The sequence below is a fragment of the Fundulus heteroclitus genome, chromosome 15 (assembly GCF_011125445.2).
Source record: "Fundulus heteroclitus isolate FHET01 chromosome 15, MU-UCD_Fhet_4.1, whole genome shotgun sequence".
Lineage (NCBI taxonomy): Eukaryota > Metazoa > Chordata > Actinopteri > Cyprinodontiformes > Fundulidae > Fundulus > Fundulus heteroclitus.
Window position 1 is genome coordinate 10,638,146 of NC_046375.1, and position 23,409 is coordinate 10,661,554.

A 23,409-nucleotide genomic window follows, 5' to 3' on the forward strand; every position below is an offset into this window, starting at 1 on the left:
GCATCGCCGTCATATTGGGTAGGTCTCTCCTGCAGGAGAGTAAGCAGAGGGAGCAACATTAAGACCGTAATTTGCACAGTTTACGGTTGATTTCACTAACAAGCAATTCTAGACTGATGATAATTCTACAACATATGCTCAGTCAGCCCCTCTTCTTTCTGGAAGACAGCCACATTTCATCATTCCTTCAGGGAGAACTGAAAATCATTGTAAAAAAGAAGAAGTAATCTTCTAAATTATTACTTTTTTATTATTGCATCCACAATGTCTGCATGAAGAATTTAACTAATATATGGTTTGAATCAGCTATTTCTTAGCTTCCAACAGTCGAAGGGAACATGGGCCAAATGTAATGTTTTAAGCTAGCGTAGCTAGTTTAAACATAGTAGTTAGGGCTAGGGACAGTTGCAACACCCTGTTGTCCCACATTATGTTAAATTGACTAAATGGTAAATGGACTAAATTTATATGCCGCTTTTCCTGTCATACTGACCACTCAAAGTGTTTTACACTAGCGCCACATTCACTCAATCGCACTGGCTAAAGCGCACACTTTCATACACCGACATGCAGATCAGTAGGTAACTTGGGGTTAAGTGCCTTGCCCAGGGGCACATCAACATGTGACAGAGGGAAGCTGAAATCAAACTCACAACCTTCCAATTGTAAGACATCTACCCATTGAGCCACAGTTGCCCTAATGTTGATCCTGGTTTCTTTTGTACATCCCAGCCCATTGTGTAGGGGAAAGATGTGAGTTTAATTTGTTAAAATATTGTCATTCTAATACAAATGGCCAGGGAAACATTGAGGGAAAAGTTAAAACTGTTGCACCCATCCCCTATCTCCATCAGCCTCAGAGTGCCAGCCCATGCAAGAAGCTGTGCGAAACAGTTCTATTTCATGGGTCACCAATCCCAGTTGCAAGCAGAGTAGTGCAAGACACTGCTGTGACCTTTTAAATATCAATTTTCAAGGCATTACAAAAAAACTGCACGCAAAAATATGTAGAAAGTATTCTTTGTTACGGTACGTACAGAAAACTCAGGATTGTATGTGTGTAAGAGAATGAATTTAAATGAACAATCAAACTAGATTTTCATTCAAATGTATTAATTTTTAAATTTGTCATCATATGTCGGTTTGTTAAAGAACACTAAAAGTATTTTACCATGACATATATTTACACGATTATGAATACATGTCTGTCTTTCTGGAGCATAAAAAAGTATTTCAGCATGAAAGGACGTACTGTATATATCTATCTTTGTTAAGATCTAGATTTAATCTGAAATCATCCAGTTGAAGAAGCTGTTCTGTCAGACCTACTTCGTTTAACATGTTGGCAGAGGGATTTTCGCTACCTGTGTCATCTGGATGTGTTCACAGGAGCTGGTCTGAAAGAAAAGCATGGATGCACACTGTCTTCAGACGCCGTCTGTGAACCAATGGAGGGATTCTTCTGTACGCAGCCTAAATCAGGAGGCTGCGGCGCAGCACAGAAACACAGGAGCTGTGAACCAGGACAGTACATCAGCAAGATGGGTCGGTTTGACTGTCTTCAAAACATGCATCCTCTTCTTCTTTCAGCAGTGGCCACAGCGACTCTTTTGTCTCATTCTAACCCTGTCTGCTGCATCTTCTTCTCTCACACTAACTACCTTAATTTCCTCTTTCACTCCATCCACAAATCTCCTCTTTAATCTTCCACTGGTCTCCCATGCAGGCAGTTCCAGCCTCAGCATCCTTCTACTCATGTACTCACTTTCCATCCTCTGTAAATGTCCAAACCATCTCAGACCGTCCTCTCTGACTTTGTCTCCATAACATCTTTTTTGTGTCCTGTCTGGCAATGTGGCATTAAGAATTCAATTCAATTCAATTTTATTTATATAGCGCCAAATCATGAAACATGTCATCTCAAGGCACTTTACAAAGTCAAATTCAATCATATTATACAGATTGGGTCAGATTATACAGATTGGTCAAAAATTTCCTATATAAGGAAACCAGTTGATTGCTTCAAAGTCCCACCAAGCAGCATTCACTCCTGGAGAAGCGTAGAGCCACAGGGAGAGTCATCTGCATTGTCCATGGCTTTGCAGCAGTCCCTCATACGGAGCAAGCATGAAGTGACAGTGGGAAGAAAAACTCCCCATTAACGGGAAGGAAAAACCTCCAGCAGAACCGGGTTCAGTATGAACGGTCATCTGCCTCGACCGACTGGGGTTACAGAAGACAGAGCAGAGACACAACAAGAGAGACAAAAAAGCACAGAAGCTCACATTGATCCAGTAATCTGTTCTACATTAGATGGTAGTAGCGGGTGATCTGTCTTCCCTGGATGATGTCACAGTTAACAGAATGCCAGACCAGGTGTACCTACTATGAAGAAAAAAGAAATGACAACAAGCAATGCAAAACTGGAGTACAGTAGAAATCAGTAGAGTGAGAAAAATAGACCCTGATGTCCTCCAGTAGCCTAAGCCTATAGCAGCACAACTACAGAGATAGCTCAGGGTAACATGAGCCACTCTAACTATAAGCTTTGTCAAAAAGGAACGTTTTAAAATTAGTCTTAAAAGTAGACAGGGTGTCTGCCTCACGGACCACAGAATTGTTATCTTAATGCCAAAAAGGGCCCAACAGATTTTACTTTCACAAGTGGAGCCTTACTGCTTTCACCATAGTGCTCCACTTGATTTATATATATATGTATATAATTTGCTTTATTAGGATTTATGCTGGGACTATTTGCTTTATAACGCTTTATTTTTATTAATATACTTAAGCATCAACAATGTTTAACAAGTTTCTTATGAGTTATTATAAATGTCTTATAGTCTGCTATTAACAATATTATGATACTATTAATTCATATACCGTCTTATAAACACATAATGTTAACACGCATCTTGCATGCACTTATAAAGATCTTAACACGTTTCTTATAAGTTATTATAAATATCTTATAGTCTGCTATTAACAACATCATAATGAGTCTATTAATGCATATATACTCTTATAAACAAATAATAATGTTAATAAGCATCTATTAGGCACTTATTAAGGTCTTATTACCTATTAACTAATGCTTATTACAAGAACCTTAATATAAAGCGTTACCAAAATGGGAAGGTAGAGGAGAAGGGGAAAAAAAAGGAGAGAAACAGATGAGACAAAATGCCTAAAATGCTTAAAAAAGGAGGAGCGAAAAGGGAGACAGCAATACAACATCTCCCTAACATCTAACATGAGCTGTCCCTCTGATGTTCTCATTCCTGCTCCTTTCCATCATCACTCCCAATGAGAAGCTTGACATCTTCATCTCTGCTACCTCCACCTCCTGTCCCCTGCCTGAGTGCTACTTTCTCTAAGGTTTTCTGACCAACTTTTACTCACAGTGATTTGTGTTTGCGCAGGAACAGCCTCCGCAGACGCAGACTGCTCCGACTGCATCAGTGGAACATTTTCCAACGGAACAACGTCGTCTTGTCTGCCGCACACACAGTAAGCCAGTCTGTTGAAAACGGCACGAACACAGCGGGATGTCTACCTGAGCGTTTACCTGAATGCACGTCTCTGTTGTTTCAGATGCGAACATGAAAACCTGCAGCTGATAAAAGCGGGAACAGCGTCAGCCGATGCCGAATGCGGAGAAATGAAACGATGAGGACGACTCAGAGTGCAGACAGTGAACAGAGAGCTTTGTGGACTGGTGCCCGCTGAACCATCTCATGTTACATGCAGGAGAAACAAAAGAGCTGGTGGTGGGCTTTCACAGAGCAGACCCACCTCCCTCACACAGGAGGTGACCATCTGATGTTTTGTTAGTGAACTCTGATGGTGTTCCCTTTAACAGTAAACTGGACTGGATTCACAACATGGATTCTCTTTATATCATACATTTCTCTGTTTTTAACCTGAATATACCACATTTCATATAATCAGTAACTGCGATACTTATTCCGGTTATATTTTTTACTTTTTATTATTTTATTTTATTTGCTGAGTTCATTCTCTAGACAATCTAGAACTTACTTTAAAGTAGACCGATAACCATTTCTTTGTTACTGATTTAGTGTGTAACTGTTTTTTGCCTCCGTCATACCCAAATTCCCCCATTGCGTGACAATAAAGGAATTATAAGATAAGATAAGATAGTCTTTATTGATCTCACAATGGAGAAATTCACTCGTCACATAGGCTCATACAAGAAGGTGCAGAGTAGGGAAGGTGCATTCAGTTATATACAGTGAATCTTCATATATACGATGGATCAAAAAGAATACCACAAAAAAAAAAAAAAAAAATATATATATATATATATATATATATATGAATTACAAAGTACATGAAAACTGGTAACTGTATTATTTCTCAGTTTACCCCAGAATTATTAGAAGTGGGAAAGTTTGAGGACTTAAGCAGAATTTTTTTATTTATTTTTTATTTTTTTACAAATAAAGGGGACAACTTACCGCAGTTCTTTTTTTTTTTTTTTTTTTCCAAGATTGATATACTTATGTTACTAACAGTGTCACAAAGCTATACTTTCACTACAGAGACTGTTTTGGTAGGAGCATGCAACTTCCCAAAGATAACCCAGTGAGACAGGGAGACAGAAACTAGGACTCTCAACACGACGATTCCCAACCAGTCGGTAGCTGAGGGCAATTTTTTTTCAGCTAAATGTGGCATGATAGCAAGTGTTGGTTTTTGTTCTCCTGGTTCTACGTTATTCGCAGTAATCCGGGCTGCCTTTTCTCAAATATTAACCACATGATGAGTTTCCACAGACTCAGTCATCACAAATGTGTTTGGAATCGCTTTGAGTGTAAAACAGAAATGAAGGTTTTACTGCCTTTGCTGAAGAACTGCATCCGAGAGCAGAACCCATTTTCTGCAGTTTCATTGACGTTTAAGCTTACACCAGCCCCCCCAAAAGCATACAGTTTATACGCTTACGAAAAGGCTGAAATTTGTGAACGACCCCTTAAGTTTCTGACCAAGACAACATAAAGGCCTTTGTTGGCTATTTTCTTCCTTGGGTTACCCCACCTATCAGGCATGTCAGGCATTGGTATAAACAATAATAGTAAAAACATTGTTTTAAGCCTCGTCACTTTCAATATAAGAATATTTACGTGAAACACCAACTTTAGGTAATCAAACACAGTAAAAAAAAAAAGAACTTGCAAAGAGACTCCAGTGTAAATGAGTTTATTCACAATTTTTCCAAGAGAATCTGCAGATGCCCCAGTTTTCCTAGAGTTTGCAAATAACTGGAAATAAAAAAAAAAAGAAAACAAGAAGTCCGTATAAAGAGGAATTCCTTGAACCGGATGGTTATTTTTGTGTAATAGGGAATGAATTCTGGTCCATTAAGTCCCCGACTCGGTCTTGCAGCGTTTGAACCACCTCTGCTAGGATGAAAACATGCGTGTCATCCAGATCTTTAAGGATGAACTTCTTTCCCAGAGCCATCGTTTCATCGAGGTAGAGGAGGAACTGTTTCATGGCAGGGTCACTGGTCCAGAGAGGAGTTTGGGAGAAAAAAAGAGGAAAAATCATCAATAATCCATCCATCTAGTAATGGATGGATTTTCAGTAAGTATACCATAATCAATCCCAATACAGTTATTCAGAACCATAGTTACTTTTTTAGTAGCCAGTAGATTTGCAGCAGAAATCTAAATGGCATCCAGACTAACCCAACAGATTCATACATAAATAAAGTACCAAAGAACAGAGCATCCCTCTGCTGCCAATCTTTATGGAGAAGTCTACCTCTACCTGGCTGTCAGCAGCACAAAAAAAAAAAAGTAACAACACGTGGTTTAATGAACATATAATGAATTTCCTTGGTTAACAACTTGCAAACTATCCTGACCCAAAATCTCAGGAAATCTGACACATTAAGAGGAAGATGAGTTGAATTTCGCTACAAAAGCAATCTGGGCTTCCCTGAACACCTCAGCAGTGGCACAGGCTTATCGCCTCTGTTCCACGCTTCATGCAGCCGTACAGGTCAAAAATATACTTTTTAGTCGGCTGACATTTCTGTTTGAAAAAAAAAAAAAAAACATTATTGGCTTTATAATAAGTTATAAAGTCCTCTCGGCCCAAAACACTAAGCAGGATGAGCTCTGCGGCCCTGGATCTCCAGCCTTCATAGTTTATGAATTCTAACATTTACTTTGTTTGGCCTCTTTTAAAACTGTCTTCTGGCGATTTCTGTGTTACACATTACGCCACAAACGTAGTCTTCAAAAAGACTCACCATTCAACAAGGACTCCTTTGTGGACGTTCACCATGTTGTGACTGTGAGAAGATCAGCTGCGTGGTTCCTCAGCTGCGATCGACTAGTGGGCTAAAGCACACAGAAAATGGGACATCCGTCACGGGTAATAGTTAGTCGTTTAAATATCATAAAGGTAAAATAACCGAAGTTGAATGTAACGTGTTAAACACGAGCAGAGAGTCTACAGAGAAACAAAGTTTGTTTATAACGTGAAGCATCTGCTGTCAGATGTTAGCTAACCCTGCTAGCTAACGACACAGCAAACACAGTTTAGCGTGGGGTGTTGGGCTAAATAACACTATTATAAATGCCCAACATGCCGATTAACACGTTATCAATCTACATACCGATATTTTAGATTCCTGTACTATAATGATCCCGTTTCTTTATCTCAGAACAGCGCACAGCAGCTACGGCGTCAATCTTCAGAGAAATGTACGGCGAACGACAAGGGACAATCTTCTCAAGCGCAATCTTGAGTCTTTCGCAGCCGCTTGTTGCACTACTGCCATCTCTTGGAGTCTACTTCAACATCGCCCCTCTTCCTTAAATTATCTTAATGGGTCAAGTTAGTTCTCAAAAAAATAAACGAAATATTTTTCATCATTATTGATCATTATTCAACTGATCAACCACATCTTCAATCTCCAGTTCACTATTACAACACAATTATTTGTTTCACATCCTGAAACTAATAGAAACCTATTTATTCTGTCGCATTACACAAAATACATCAACCAGTAAGATGTCTTCCCATCCTAAGGAGTCCCATTTAAAAAACAGTAACCAGTTCTTATTCTATTTATAATAATCTCCCCCCTCCTACTTCCCTCTGTTTCTCGTCATCTAAACTGCTTCTTGCACTCTATATAAATATCAACCTTTTCCCTAATTTTCCATAACGTTTTACTTTCTTTCCATACTATACTTTTGACTTCAGATTAAGATTACTGCATATCAATATCTACTTTTTTTATAGTTTTCTGTAGCCAACCAATTTGCTCTTTCATTACCCAAATGCAGGAGTCCACAATAATACTAAATTTTTGTGTTGATCATATAATCCATGAAGAACCTAAAGAATGTCATACAAATTGCTCTGGTGATTACTTGTACTTCCTTTTTCAATGCTTACCACTGCTGACAAAGCGTCACATTATTATTGTCATTCTTCTACTGTCCTCCACCCACACTAAAGTCCATAATAATAATAGCACATTATTCTATTTCACATTTTTGCAACACTAGGTGCTTCAGTTTTTGGATCTTTCAATCCATCTGTGATCTCCACCCGATTATAAAATTCTTGACAAATAACTGTTAAATTTATTTCTTATTCATACCTGATAATGATTTATCTGCATCAATGTAGTTCTGTGTCCCTGTAGGTCCTAAAGGCCATAATACTGTCAGACTAAATTCTTTGTTATATACTTTAGATGTTCGAGCTCTGTCATCCAGCAGCATTCACATAAACCCCTTTTTATCCGTTTAGGCATTTAAAAAAAAATCGTATTTAAAATCCAGTGGAATATGTTTAGTAATTATTTACATTAGCAGAATAAAAATCAAACATCGTTAGAAAATCTTCATAGTAACCAAACATTTAAAGAAATAGAAAATTGTTTATACTCAAGCTGGAACTATGCTCTGAGCAATTTTCAGAGAATGATGGGAGTTTCTTTCTTGGGGATAGTGTGAGGATTTTTGTCATCAATCTGAACACTAGGCTGACCTAGTGAAGATTATTTTGACATCAAAGAAATACACATCCTTAGTGTCATTAATTTGTTTAACATACATTTGGATTCATATATTCAAGGTTGCTAAAAGGGCTTTTACAAAAAACTTGTTTTATAAGTTATTACAAAGGATTACAGTCTTTATGTGTGTTTTCAGGCAGATCTTTATGAATAAGCTTTTTAAGTTTGAAGGTATTATTAAATAACTTTTTTTCATCACTGATAAATCTATTGACTTTCTGTCTTGGTCATAACAGCAGACGAAGTAAAAAAAAAAAAGTGTTCTCCATCAGTATAGGTTTATGAAGAATACTGCTAACATATTTGTCCATTAAATACCTGCTTATCTGTGCCAGGTGGCTGGTGTCTATCTCCAGCTGTCGTTGGGTGAGAGTCTGTGTACACGCTGGACAGGTGGCTAGTCTATCACACATTAGTTATCACCTAAGGGCAATTTAGAGATATCAATTAACCAGCAGTCATGTTTTTGGATTGTGGGAGGAAGCCGGAGTACCCGAAGTGAACCCATGCATGTAGAATACACCAAGCAGGGGTTCAAAACCCAAGACAGTGCTACCAACTGCACAGCCTGCTAACATCCTTAGGGCTTAGCTTTTGTAAAACCAATTTCAACTGCTCGCCTGGAAAGGTGAGTTATTAGTGTAAAATGTCTTACCTAACAATCAAACAAAAGATAAAAACTGATGGACACTAGAGACACACAATAGAAGTGATCAAACTAAGTAACTGGACAGAAAAAGAATGACACAGAAAAGATAAATCAATTAGATTTAGAGGATGGTAAACTGATCAAATGTAATTGTGTTGATTATAGAGGAAATGCTTCAGACAAAGTATAGAAAATTTACACAAACCCTAAAATTATAGTAAACTGAAAAATAAACAAACAGTAAACATGCAAAAATGAAGGTATTTGTAATGAACTGTAAAATAAGTGATTAAATAGATGTTAGTACTGGCCAAAGTAACTTGAAAAAAAAATGCAACATTAATCACATACTTGCCAAACGTTTAAATTGATACTGAAAAAATAAACCAATTTTACTGAACTGTAGCAGAAAACATAGGATAAGAGGTGACAACAACAACAGAGGCAAACAAATCCTCCAGCTTCACTCATTTGTTGGATTTATTGTCATCAATATGTAGTAGTTGTTTTTTTAGCCACAGAAGCAAATGTAAACATTTCAACAGCTTGATTAGTCTCACAAACATAAATCAAGTGAGCTGATCTGATATTAATTAAGAACCCTCTGAGGTCAGGCTAAGAAAGGGAACCTATGTTGGCACAAAATCTGTACAATTTATAAATATAAAAATACTACTTCAAACCTATATTCTTGTCCAAACTACTGAGGAGTATTATAAGAACTAAAAAGTATTTGCTGTATTCTATGTGCAAGGTTGAGCTTTCTTGTAAACATGGTAATGGTGCCCGGTGAGAATGAAAACCATCAAAAATTGGTCTGATTTCAGGAAAACCCCTAAATAAATATTAATCTCAGTTTCTTTATCACAGTTCAGACTTTTTCACAGACATCAATGGGTAAAACAAGTTACATTTGTCCCATGTGGTTATGACAGCTCACTTTTGACTTTAGTGATCATGGGTTGTGTCTGTTCATGTGCAATAAGGAGGAACGGTGTCGTTTTAAGTTGGATTTAAGGGTGAGGGTCAGTTTCAGTAGGTCGCATCATTGCTTTTGTGCTTATGTGCTTGAGTCACTGGCTGATGAAACGCTGCAGTGCGTCTTGGATGAACTGCAGGCTGCGTCTGTACAGGAACGAGTCCTTCTTCTCTGGCTTGCAGATGTTGAGGTGATCAACATCCACCTCAATAAGCTCCCCGAGGCCGAGGTCTGAAACGCAGCAAAAGAAAATCACGTTCAAAACGAGAAGGACGTGTGTGGCGTAGACTCACAAGAGCTACATACCCGCCGACTGAGTCGGTACCACCAGAATCTTGATCATGGGGCCGATGTTGGTAGGCCGGGTCTCTGCAAAGCTCAGCACCTTGATTTCATTTTCTTTGGCAATATTGAGGAAGCCCTCATTTAGACAGCGGAGAGCTGGAGAGTCTGTAGACGCAAAGATATTGACGTTTTAGAGAACGAACTGAACCCGATCGTGAAGCTCGGGATGAAAACTCACCTTTACAGAGTTCCCTGACTTCTATGGAGGGAAAGAGGAGATATCTGACATTGACAGAGTACTCTGCCATGAAGGTGCCGTGATGAGGAACACTATAGAACATGATTCCCTTAGTGTTCTTTAACAATCCCTGCAGATCTGGGTCATCGGCTGCATCCAGCAGCATTTTCTTCACAAGCAATCCTGACAGAGAAATCAAACACACGAGGATACATAAGTAAAAAAAAAATAATAAAAAATTAAGTTGTTTGAAGGAATTTAATAAAATCTCTCATGTTTGTGGCAAAATACCTCCCATACTGTGAGCCACCCAGACCACAGGTCTCTCCCCAACTCCTGCAAGCTTTAATTTATTTAACAGCTCTCGACTTCTGTATGCCATCGACTTCCTGGTGAGACAAAAACAGAAAAAGAAAAAAAACTCTCCTTAACAGTAATCTGCCTTTTCTCACTGGTGTGTTTGGGGTCAACGCCTTGTTGTAACACCCATGTGGAGATCACTTCCTCTTTAACAAAAAAGCAACAGTATTCTCGTCTATTTACACTGAACCATGATCTCTGCTATGTAGGAAATAGGCCAGACAGCGAAGAATGAGAAACATCCCCACATCATGATGCCTGCACTACCGTGCTTTACTGTGGCTTAAATTTGGTGTTTCTCTGAGAAACTGTGTGCAGACTCCAGAACCAATGAGACCAGTTTTGTTTTTATAGAATTACTCCACATTACTTTGAACACATACTATTCAATCAATGATCCGATTACATAGAAGCAGCATCATGCATGTCATGAGTGGTGGATCTGTTGATATTATTTGTTATGTAGAAATATAACTTCTTCCAAAAACAGAAATTAATCAGGTTAGTAATAATGAATTGCTAATATTTGAAACACTTTTACCTAGAGTGATCATTTTAAACAGTGAGAATTTTAGATAATATATGAAGATTCTTATACTTTTGACTAGGGCTCGGCGATATGGCTTGAAAATAAAATCTCTGATCTTATTATACGAAATATAATTACTGTATTTTCCCTAATTTTCGTTTGACAAAAAGAAGTTAAAGAAATTATTTTAAAAACTTGCTTGCTTTTAAAAAACTGTAAATACTAAGTCTGTTGTGTGTGTGTCATGTTATCTGTGTGTATTCTAAGCCGGTGTCTCCCTCTAAGGTAATTTCACTAAGGTAAAACATGGTGATAAAATATGTAAAATATTTCGTCTGGGAGTTGACCTGAATTCAAAGTGCGACTAGATACAAGCTGTAAAACATGCTTGTAAAACAAGATGGCGGCCCTGCGGTTGTAAACAATGAGAACATAACAAAATGTTGGCTGCTAGTGGTATTACACAATGAGCTAAGAACAGGCTTCACTTCACTTGTGTAACTTCAACCGAACTTAAAAGAAAACAAGTAAATGAGTAAATTAAAGTGCCTCGTATTATGCTAAAAAAAAAGTTTCTTCTTTACAATATTTTCACAATATATTTTATATTCAGCATTGCATCCTATTTTCTTCATGGAAGCCCAATGAGTGCATTGGCAAAATAAAATCCAGATTTCCCAAAAATTAAATCTTAATAAATTGTAAATTCGAATTAATCGATTAAATCTATTTATCGCCCAGCTCTACTTTTGACTATACTGCAGTGCAGGGGTGTCAAACTCATTTCTATATGGGGCCACTTTGGCATCTTGAAGTCATTAAAAGGGCCAGTTGCACCTGTATAGATAATACTTTTGATTTCATAATTTTATTTCAGTTCACATAGAAAAAATTCACATCATATTAACATAAAAGTAGCACCCTTAGGCTGAGTTTATACAGTTTATCTGCAAAAAAAGTTGATTGGGGTGAGTTACACTTTAAACTCATCATTCAGCATCACTTTTTCTCTTTTTGGACTTTTCTGGCTGTTTTAATGTGTTGTGGGAAAACTGACATCTAGTGGCAGGAGGCTGTTACTACGCTCTTGTAAACACATTTGTTACAGGAGCCCCAGGTTTAGCTACTTTATACAATTTAAAAGGATATACGCCTCTACTTTATGACATGATATGCCTTTTTTGACTCTTGAGGGCCGGATTAATCGCCTTGATGGACCTGTATTCAGCCCGCGGGCCTTGAGTTTGCCACATGTGCTGTAGTGGATGTATTTTTTCCCAAACTACAAAGTTTGTGCGATCACAAGAGGACACGAGTTGACAACACACATTTTTCACCTTTGATTCTCGGCAGGACACTTAGCCATCCAGTCACTAAGGTGGCTGTCATACTCCACTGACAGTACCCTCAGGTTTGGACAGTCAGCCGCCAGCCATGACTGCCAATAAAAGGGAAAAGAAAACAATGGAATAGATTTATTTACCCCAAATGAATCAAACATCTCCACACAATACCGAGTCTCTTTTAGAACCAGAGAGGTTAAATCATCTGATTTCCTTTAACATGATGAAGATCCTAATATTTTTAAGGCAATTTGAGCCCTTGTCACCTTTGGCCAGCACTCTGTGTAGTCATCCTGACTTTCAGCTTCCCTTTCTTCTTCTAATGTGTTGCGGTCCTTCTGCCTCCATGTTTTAAAAGCTGCTCCTAGAATCCCGTGGACGAACAGCACATCTGCTTTGATTGGTTGGCTGCAAATGGACAAAAGTCAAAGATAACTGTTGGGATATATGTTCTAAAAAAATAAATGAATAAATAACGTATTTTAATGCAGAAAACTTGAACCATTTTCCTACTTGCCACGTGTTTGTGGGTGGAGGATGTAGATGCCATCTTGGTATTTCTCCTTCACCGTTTCCCTGTCCAGGTTGGCAAGCGCTCGAGCCGCATGAGACGCCTGAATCCCCGAGGAAGACTGCAACGTCTCGGCCAGGACAGATACCCAACCTACGGGTGGGTAAGACATCATCAAGCAGAAACTTTGTAAATGGCGTCGGGATAGCAACACGCGGTCTGTAACGGTGACTGAAAGTGGAAACTCAACACGCAGAAGCACTACAGACGTACCGGACTGGACTATAGCCTGGTGAGTGCCTTCGTTTAGCGCCAGGTTTCCTATTATACGAACAATGTTCCTCTGGATCTTCAGGGATTCCCTTCTGAGCTGATAAAGTCTCTGGAGAATCTGCAGACCTCCATTTGCAACTATGTGGTCACAGTGGCTCTGTACCTGCAGAGGAGATTTCAGTCACATCCTAGGAGATTTAGCCGAATTCACCTGCATCGTAAGTGTAATTACCTTTGAGTGCTGTACCAGTGCTTGCAGACAGAAGGACTCCACTTTTTCTGAGGGAACTGAGGTGAGGCTCTGGGCATAAGGAAGCCCGTTACCGCCGAAACACCACAGACCGCCCTGCAATGTCAATCAGAGCAACCGTGGTTCAAAAGTATTATGATTTCTACCTTTTCAGGGCAGTAATCTTCCTAAAACTGCTTTTTTTAAACATGTGCCTTCCTATGATGGTGTTACCCTTTGTGCTGCCATAGACTGATTGCTCTCCCTGAGCGCCAGAGAGGTGAAGTACTGCACACATCTGTCGACCTCAGACAGAGGCAGAGAGGCCAAGAGCTGCCGTAGACAATCCTCCGCTGACAAACCCTGAGAAGACAAAAAGCATAATTTGGTTAAGATCATGCAGACATGAGGAAAAGTGTCCGCACCCTAAGCAAAGATGTGTAAAAAAAATTAAAAATAAAAACTTTAAATAGTTTTATCTTTTAGCCCAGTACCATAATGTCACACTAGAAAGGTTTGGAGACCTCCAAGTCAATTTCTTCCTCTTCAGCTCACCCTACAGGTTTTCTATAGGATTACGGTCTCAGAAGTCAGGTAGTCATGGAAGAAGGTGGATTTTATGTCCGGTATTGCAATACAAATTTGTTTATTCTAAGGCTTTACATACATCTTTCAAAGGAATGTCAATAGATTTGTTTATGATTGGAAAACATTCTGAAGATTATACTGCTTAAAAAGAAATACATACGTCTTCTAAGTCAGGCAGGGCTGGCGGATGTCGGAAGAATCGCAGGTCTACCTGAGGGGTCCGGGCGAGGCCCACTGCTGTCCGCTGGTCGATCACCTGAGCTGCTGTCTGGTACTGGTAGTCTGTATTATTCGAGAGATTTGTACTGCAATACCAATTTAGTTTATATTAATTAAATGTAGAAGGCTAGTTACTGTGCTTTTACCTTGCCAGTGGGGATTTTCTGCAAGCTCCTGGACAGCCTGAAGTCTGACAGCTTTGTTAGACGACTGTGTCCTCTTAAGCAGCACCCATAATGCAACCTCGTGTGGGTCTGCATCCGCATGACTAAAGTGGTCTTCAACACACACACACAAAGCATAAACTCACTAACTTAACACAATGTCTGCACAACAAAGTGAAATTGTGTCACTGCTGCAGCTAAGTACACAATGGAACTACATTTAGTCTATTTCTAATACCAACCTTAATATCTTAATCTACGGTTCTGCTTTAAGATTAAAACAAAGCCTTTGGAGTTTCATTACAAACCTTGTAGCGGCAAAGTTTGTGTCGTCATCGTGGCAGCTTATAATTTTTAAAAGTTCAAATGTTATTTGTTTTCAATGAAAATAAGTTTATGAAAACTAAAACAAAACTGTAAAAGTGTCAAGTGTATATTTCGCACATTAAAGCAAAAGGTTTTGTATGACTCAAAAACAGGATGTTCATGTCTAAGGCAGGTGTTTCCTTTGTTCTTCATGTCCTCATAGAGCTGCAATGTCAAGTAAATTCACTTTTCTGCTCCTATAGACAGCAGGGTTTCCCTCTTTTAAATGGAAGTTACAGTTGTCCTACATAAACTTGAGGAGCTTTGAGTTTCTTACCATCTAGTGACTGCAGGAAAAGCTTGGAGGAAATTTCCAGAAACCTTTTGGCTGCTCTGTGAAGTTCCCTCCTTGCTTTTTGTGTGAGTTCTGTGAAAAAAGGTGGAGTGGATACAGTAAATTCACACAAGAACAGATCTTTTTTTTTTTAAAAAGTGGACCACAGCAACTAATATCTGTGTGCATTGCCATACAATGTCTGTAGTGAGCAGTTGGTTTTAAAAAGTTGACCTTGAGTTCTAAAAGTGAGTTCACAGGAGAGACTGACCAAAATATTCAGACAGGAAATAAGAGTAGAAAGAGGAAGGAAAGACAGAGGGAAATGATAGCAGATGTTCTGGCCCACCTGGATATGGAAACATTTTTCAAAATACACAAGGACACTCAGCCAGGCCTAATCCAGCTAATCCGGGAAATAATATGACAAATATCTAACAACATCTAAGACATATTAATAGAAACAAACATGTTTTATTTATTTGACATGAAAACCTCTACAAACAAATAAAAAAAAAATATTACCTGCAGTTAGATTCTCCTTTTCAGCAGAGGGACTGGCTCTGAGATAAATGTAAGACTTATATTTCTCCTGAAGGATTGCGCTGGTGTCGATGGTCACAGCCTTATCTAAGGCAACTACCTCATAAGTAATAAAGAGACAACCCCTACAAAGAGGATGATAGAAAAACAACATCTCAGAGACGGGTTCTTTTACACAAACACCAAAAATCTCTTGCGATAAGCGCAGAATTATAAGTTAAAAACAGACTAATAATACAGCTACTTACCCAAAGACAACCGTTCCAGTTACTTTAGCTATTTTTCCTAAATTTTGTACAGAAAGAAATCAGAATTAGTGACCATCTAAACTGTGAACTACAATGTAAAAAAAAAATGACAGGGAATTTTTTGTTCATTGCAAAAAAGAAACATCCTAGAATTTCGTACAGTTAAATTTTCTGAGCTAGATGAGTAGAAACATGTTTAGAGACAAACCTTTTGGCAGCTAAACTAATGAGTTCATGACTCTGAAGTTTAAAAAACAAAATTGCTTCTGAAAATATGGTAAAATAAATAAATAAATATCAGGGCAACAGGGAATTTAAAGCAACACTATTTAAATAAAATATGACTGACAAGTGGCTAAAACTCCCTAGACTAAGAAACAAATTTATCAGCGCAGCACAAATTTCAATGTATTTTATTGGCATTTTGAGTGATAGTCAACACCAATTGCGTGTAATTGTGAAGTGGAAGGAAAATCATACAAGGTTTTGAAAATCCTTTCTGAAATCAGAAAATCTTGAATCTTTGGCGTGTATTTAAGTCCCCTGAGTCAATGCTTTGGATTAGAACCACATTCTAAGACTTTAAAGTCTTGCCACAGATTCTTCGATGGATTCAGGTCTGCATTTTGACTGGGCCGTTCCAGCTCATTAATTTGCTTTCATTGAACAAATCCTCTGTGCCCTTGGCTGTATGCTTAAGGCCATTCTGCCATGTTTCATGACGGGGACATTCATATATTGGCAAGCCTACACCTATGCACTTTACATTTCCAGATGGTGGACTGAACATGGTTTAAATGTTTCTGCAGCTTTTACCTGAACCTCTCTGGCACCTTGGTCTTTGTGAGGCTGTGCATTAATGTATTTATAATATAATTATTAGCACAAAGGTGGCCCTTATTTACTAATTTGGTGACATCTGAAAATGGTTTCAACATAAAATAAAGGGAAATAAAACAGGACAGGATAAAAAGGCACGTAACGCTTCAAATTTTCATTTGTAGAGCATTCAAAACAACACGTGTCCCTCTTTTCTCCAATTCAGTTACAGGCTATGCTACTCTTTGTTGGTATATCAAATAAAATCCCTATATAATAGAGTTAAAGGGAAGTAAACACTATTTCAAAGTACTGTGCACCTTTTGTGAAGTAGATGCTTATTTTTTTTATGAGAATACCAGGCAAGATTCAGTTTCAGACAAAAAAAGTGTCTCTCTTCCTAGTTTAAGAGCAACAAAATTCCCAGGTGCAACATAAATTTAAAGATCACAATGATTTGCACACGACTCCATTTAATGGAGCCTTACATTTTTAACTTTATTCTTTATTAAGATTCCCATTAGCTCCCACAAAAAGTGTTTGCTAGTCTTCCTTGGGTCCACAAAAAGTATAAAATTACAATGTATATATCACAGTAAAATACACAAAACACATTAAAACCTTTACATAAGAAAAAAACAACTGGCTGTTATTAACGTGGTCGGCCATTTTTGTGTGATATCTTACTTAAATGTTTCCACTGGAGCACTTTATTCACACCAGGCGGTCCAGCTGTGCTCAACCTTCTGCAGTGGATCAGACGGAGAGCCGCTACAGACATCCTCCACCTCTCTGTCTGTGCATCAATCCAACCCAAACAGCAACAAACAAAAACATTAGTTTGAGTGTCACGCGTTTAATGTTTAATGTTTCGCTTCGTGTCACACACAAATAAACAGCAAAAAGGGACCATTTTAGGGAGGCTAACACACCCACCGGAAGCGCCATTAAAGGTTAGCTAGCTAACTGTTCCAGCTCGCAATAACGGCCAGATTTGAGCTAACGTTCACAGCTAACCTGCAAATAAGTCGCGGGTTTATTTTAACAGATAAACAGCACAATTACCTGAAGTAATAAAGGGCAACTTTTATAAGAAACAAGAGGATGTCTTCTGCGGCTTCAGCTGGTGTTTATCAGAAACGTCGTCTCATAAATAATACGTCATTGACCGTGATGAGGTCAAAGGGACCAACCTGACTAGAGACCAGTGACTACCTCCCCGCACCAGCAGGTAAGTAAACATTTATTGTGTTTAATGATAAACACGATGAGCGTGTTTTCAAATGTTATTTTTTGTTTTATAGAGCTCATTCCCAGCTGACTGTGTAGCAATATTTTGAATTTAAACTATCAAAAAGTTTTTAGTTATCCTCTTTTTCATGTTTTGCTACCACGACCAGACCTTTCTTGTAAACCTTTCAAAGTCATTATTTTTTTAAACAAACGTTCTTGAAATATTTTTTAAAGTTTTTGCTTAGACTTTAACGTTTTCTGTAATTATCAGCCCCAAAATTTTTTATTTTTTTCCCCCCAGGAGTATTTATTTTAACTCCCTCCTGATATATTCTTAAATAAAGGCCCGATACACTGTTGACACAATAAACAACTTGCTGAAACACCATGTTGTTAATTCCTATCCGCTAAAGAAAACGTTTATTGTCTTGTTTTTATGCAAGATTTAAGAAAAATAGCACAAATTGAAGAGAGCTATTAGCTTAAAATTGATGCAACCCTCTTCATAAAAGATTTTCCGTTTAATTCAATTCACAGCAAAGCGGGTCATCTCATGGCAATTTGACACTGATCCAGTTTATAAACAGAAGTATAAAATTAAATGATCCCAGTCATATGGTCAGGTTCAAATTCTACAACATACGCAGCAATATCAATAGTTACAGCCCAACGCAGTCAGGAGCAGTTTATGCCAGTGACCTTTAATGAAAATATTTCTGCCTAAACTTGGACTGAGTCTTTAACTTTGCAGCAATCCCTTACACTTTCTAGGTACCATGTGGCTCAGTGTGAAAAGCAGTCATGTTTTGAGACTTTCTGTCCTCGATGCTGTGACTAGTTTGCCATCGCCATTTACTACATGCCCTCTTTTTTCTCTGCTCCCTTTAATGTACAGGACATGTCTGATAAAGGCCACAAGTGTCGCAAAGTCATAAAAAAGTTGTCTAAATTCACATTGAAATACATTTTTGTTTCCCAATTTCACAAATATTTGTGGGAATCTTGCTCAAATCCAGAGCTAGGTTTAGGAGGATGTGACCCCCTGGGCTACAGCCAGTTTTGTCGTCCTCCTCACACAACTGTCTTCTTTGCATGCAAATTGCAATAGATTGATAGTTGGGAACTCATTGTCCTCAAGTTTCACAAGCTTTTTCCAGATGGTATCTTAAACAAGCTTTGAATGTGAACTTTCTAAATATTTCCTTGTAAACATATCATATTTACAAGGTTCCTCACCAGTTCACCCCTTTGCCAATTAATAATCCTCCTTGGAAGGCATTAGTCCCTATTTAATTCCTTACACTCCTAAACAAACCCATTCATATCCACATACCTATCGCTTGTCAGTTAATTTTCTTTGCAGTTTAATATTTTCATTAAATATAGAGTGAAGAGATCATAAAATGGTCAAATCGTACATGTAATTTAAATGTATTTGATTTTCTTAAAGATTAGTATTACATATAATTTCTGTTTGTTTTGGTTTTATTTCTGACTATTGCCAGTTGATGCTTATGTAATATGACAGATTATGACTCCCACTTAACTGAAAATATTTGCAACCTAATGCTTGCCGATAATATTTATGTGAGTCACCTAACCAGATGTCCTGACAACAGATTGGAGAGCATCGCTTTAGGCTTCTGGTTGTTCAGGTATGGAATGAGACCCTGGCCGGTATGAATTGACACATGTTCGGTGTGAAAAATACTCTGGCAGACAGCTTCAGTTTCACTCATAGGAAGCCGACACTAGCTGCTAAAAAAAACACAAAGGCTTGGAAATTGACGGATCGTTAGCATACTTTCTAGACGTGTCTGCATACTTATAAAAAAAACATGACCCAAAATATTACAGAAACTATGCCAGGCCTGTAAATGGTGATGTTACTGAAATATACCAGAAATGAAGAAAGAGACATTGATTGTGCGCTTTACTTCTGGTGTCATGTCTGAGATAGTTGGGTTCGTGGTGGGTATGGTAGGGAATTATATCATTGTTTTCAAAATGTTGCATATATGGTAACAAATTACCACACTCCACATGCTACGGGCTTTTACTTTTCATATTAAACCATTTTGAAGTACTGTATTTTAAAAGGTTTCATAAAAAAGTTAAAAGAAAACTCTTGGTCCTTCTTTGAATTTTTAATAAAACCTGCCAAAGCTGATTTAATGCCTCAATATAAAAGTAGTTTTATACAGAAATCTGTTATTTTTTTTCATTATTGAATGAAAGGTAATGTATCTGATGTGCTCCAACATTTCCCATGTTTTACTTTTATTCAAAGATAAAAAGACAAAAGTTTTACATTGAATCAGTGTCACTTCTATAATTCTTTTGCCAAATACTTACGCTGCTTGGATACTCCACAAAAGTAAGGATGCCTCCTGTGAAAAATCTCATGTTTTAATACAGTCGATGTACTAATCTCACAATATTTAAAACAGTTTTAACTTGTACAAGTTTGCAATCAATCTCACACATGTATCCGGACAAACAAACAATTTTGGCATATCCACCTGTGACGCGTAGTGTTTTCCACGGTTTGTAATCTCAGACACCCTGTATGCCTTTAATCATATTATAATTATTTATAATCAGTCAATCTGAGAGGTAACCCAGACCCACAAATATTTGTCTTTCAAATACATCCACTGAGACTGGCTCTGTGAGAACTAAAAGGGCATCAGAAATATGCGTACAAATAACAATTAGATCAATTTATCCCTGATGTAAGTGTAATTTTACATAGAGTTTCACACTGTTTGAGCTCTGTGCATATTTTTTCCCCCAATAGAATCGTTTCATGTTAAATGTTTGTACGATTTTAGGTGAAACCTAAAATAGCAAATCTGAATGCTAACCAACAATAACTTCTCTTTACATCATAAACAGCCAGTTTCACATGTGTATATTGTTCCAGAGTTACTGAAAGATAAATAAAGAAATGAAAAGATATAGAAATGTCGTCGCTGTAAAACGCTGTTGCGCTGATCAGGTCTTTAGAGCTTCACCGTTCGTCTCGTCATCAAAGTCGGTAAAAACTCAAATGAATCCGTTTTGGGCTCACTTCATCTAACCGTTTTCACTCCTCTCAGGTACGCGTTTCTTGATAAGCCCTGATGATGCTCTCATACGCCGGAGGCGGGGTCTGCGTCACTCCCAAACCCCTCAGACCGTTGCTGCCCCAAAACGACTCTGGTCTCGAGCGGTTGGCGGCTGGTTCCGCGGCGGTCCGAGCCGTTCCAGGCGACGTGGCCAGCGGCGGGGTGCGGGGGAGCGTGGTCTGACTCCCCTCCTCGGCCTCCCTCGCAATCTGGCTGCACTGAACGAGGGGATGGAAGGTGGAGGCCCTGAAGCTGGATTTATGCCCCACGGCGTCCAGCTGATCTGGGGAGGAAGGCGGGCGGTGGAAGCTGAAAGCGGCGCTTATCAAGCTGTTGTTGCTGCGCCGCTCGTAGCTGCTGCTGCGGTTGAACCCGGGGCGACCGCGGGACGAGTTCTGGGAGCGGCGCAGAGGGCGGCGGGTGATGCTGGCCGAGCCGGCTTTGCGTCGGGACATCCAGGTCAGGATCACGTAAACCGTGGCGCCCAGCAGTAGGCCCACAGCAATGGCTACACAGAACGCTACAATTAAAGGAGCTGTGGAAAGAAACGTTAAAAACACTTTAATTTTGTGTACCACATTTCTACGCAGAACAGAAAAAAAAAATCAGGAATAAGGGTTTTCATAGCAATTTAAAATGTGGCATATGTGTTTGTATCCATTCCCCTGTAAGCTAACACACTACAGCAAAATCTATTGTCTTCAGAAGTCACTAAATTAGTGAAAGGACACCTTTTTTAATAGTATAAGCTCAGCATTCATACAGCTGTTCTGTGAAGGCATTAGAGGTTCCTTAGAGAAGATAAGTGAAAAAAGACCGAGGAAGATGCCAGATAGATCAGGGATACACCTAGACAGGCCAGAGAGAAAGCTGTGAAAAACAAACAAATACAGAGACATGATGGACATAAGCAGCCAAAAAAGTCCATGGTTACTGTGGAGGAGCAGCAGAGCTCCCATGCTCAGGTGCTTTGGTCAGACAAGATCTAACTCGAACTTTTTTGCCTACATGCCAAGTGCGCTGAAAGCACTTCAATTACCTCAATTAAGCTGAATAAAAAAACATGTTACACTGTATATTTATTTATTCTTCACAACCATGGACTATTTTGTGTTGGCCTATTAAATTCCTGCAAAATACTTTGGCATTTGAGGTGGTAATGTGATAAAATGTTAAAGCATTCAGCGGCGTGAATGATTTTGCCAGGAATTATCCGTAGCAAAACACCTCCTTAGAAAACAATGCATTTCAATGGGATACCATTTGTTTTAGCTTTTCTTTTCCATGGTCCTTCTTTAAATTTAGGATATTTCCTCTAATGTTTGGACAGAAAAGGGGCTCTCAAGTCAAATGTCATTTGCAAGTAGAGTTTAAGAAAAGTTATATTCTACACAATGAAACATTTCAAATGTGATGAGAATGGAGTTGGTGTTGTTTGGAAGCGAACAAGGTTCCCTTGTATGTTATTCACAAGGAACCCAGGCACACACATTGTACCCATTTTAGCAGTGATTAAAGCTTGAGATCCTCGGGTTAAAAAAAAAAAAGCGCCAACCAGAGAAACCACATCAAATGCAGCCCATGAAGAGAGAGAAAAGTTAGAAAACTCACCAAAATCAAAGGACTTTAGAATGTCCAGATTGACATCTGTGTCGTTTTCAGCCATTACTAGAAAAGAGACTGGTCCCCCCGTTCAGTCGGTCTTATAAACTCCTGTTCCCCCTCTTCTCCTCTGTAATGTCTTTGTCAGGGTTTCCTCTCCTCTGATGGGTTTTCCTGTCTTTTTCAGCCCTGTCCCTTTTCCTGTTTTTCCTACTTTCTCTCTCTTCGCTGCTTCGCTCACTTTCTCTGAGACTCTTTCCGAGGGAGGCTGTACCTCAAGGCACGCAGGCCCGGCGGCGAACCCTGGCAGTCATCTTGTTTATGGAAGCGGAAAACTACACTGTCACATTTCCTGCTTTTCTGCTTGAAATTAGCAACAGGAGTGGCTTATCTAAGCAGGACAGAGATCCTGGAGGTGGAGAGGCAGGGTGTTTCTCTAATCACTTCCTCTCCCATCACTTCCTTGAGGTTGATTAATGGGGGGGGGGGGGGAGTTATCACAACATAATGGAAGGAGTCGGTCATTCTGCTTTCATCAAAGGAAATTAATAAATACTTTAATCCTTCTACAATAGAGACCTGGATTGATTTTTTTTTTTTTGCATTCTGAGCGTCCTCTTTTTGGGGATTTTGTTTTCTTGATTTTTATTGTCGAGTTGTAGCGGTGCAATTTGAAACTGCGGTGGTGCATTCCTAACAGCCTGTCAGCATGTGGATATCTGCAGAAATTCCAGCATTTGTCTTTCCGCTGCGCCTGCCAGGGCAGCGGCGGCTGAATT

At 38.8% G+C, this 23,409-nt stretch overlaps 4 protein-coding genes across 4 annotated transcripts; 1 reads left to right on the plus strand and 3 right to left on the minus strand.

Annotated features, from left to right (window-relative positions):
• Positions 1-567: 567 nt before the first annotated feature.
• Positions 568-4,144, plus strand: LOC105929439 (tumor necrosis factor receptor superfamily member 14). Its single transcript, XM_036147596.1, has 4 exons — positions 568-577; positions 1,303-1,545; positions 3,423-3,510; positions 3,595-4,144. Exons 1-4 carry the CDS (start codon positions 568-570, stop codon positions 3,671-3,673), a joined length of 420 nt encoding a protein of 139 aa, XP_036003489.1. The 3' UTR covers positions 3,674-4,144.
• A 1,063-nt stretch (positions 4,145-5,207) lies between these two features.
• gtf2h5 (general transcription factor IIH, polypeptide 5) lies at positions 5,208-6,798 on the minus strand. Its single transcript, XM_012867230.3, has 3 exons — positions 6,653-6,798; positions 6,284-6,374; positions 5,208-5,530 (listed from the first exon to the last, which is right to left on the minus strand). The coding sequence occupies exons 2-3, from the start codon at positions 6,316-6,318 to the stop codon at positions 5,350-5,352; spliced, it is 216 nt and encodes a 71-aa protein (XP_012722684.1). The 5' UTR covers positions 6,319-6,374; positions 6,653-6,798; the 3' UTR covers positions 5,208-5,349.
• Positions 6,799-8,823: 2,025 nt separating this feature from the next.
• On the minus strand, positions 8,824-17,894 carry serac1 (serine active site containing 1). Its single transcript, XM_012867403.3, has 17 exons — positions 17,751-17,894; positions 17,373-17,481; positions 15,867-15,903; positions 15,601-15,743; positions 15,079-15,168; positions 14,418-14,549; positions 14,213-14,334; positions 13,699-13,827; positions 13,468-13,581; positions 13,236-13,398; positions 12,965-13,115; positions 12,718-12,859; positions 12,446-12,546; positions 10,511-10,608; positions 10,220-10,402; positions 10,003-10,146; positions 8,824-9,927 (listed from the first exon to the last, which is right to left on the minus strand). Exons 2-17 carry the CDS (start codon positions 17,464-17,466, stop codon positions 9,791-9,793), a joined length of 1,980 nt encoding a protein of 659 aa, XP_012722857.1. The 5' UTR covers positions 17,467-17,481; positions 17,751-17,894; the 3' UTR covers positions 8,824-9,790.
• Positions 17,895-20,729: 2,835 nt separating this feature from the next.
• Positions 20,730-22,965, minus strand: myct1a (myc target 1a). Its single transcript, XM_012867228.3, has 2 exons — positions 22,640-22,965; positions 20,730-21,563 (listed from the first exon to the last, which is right to left on the minus strand). The coding sequence occupies exons 1-2, from the start codon at positions 22,692-22,694 to the stop codon at positions 21,016-21,018; spliced, it is 603 nt and encodes a 200-aa protein (XP_012722682.2). The 5' UTR covers positions 22,695-22,965; the 3' UTR covers positions 20,730-21,015.
• Positions 22,966-23,409: the final 444 nt, after the last annotated feature.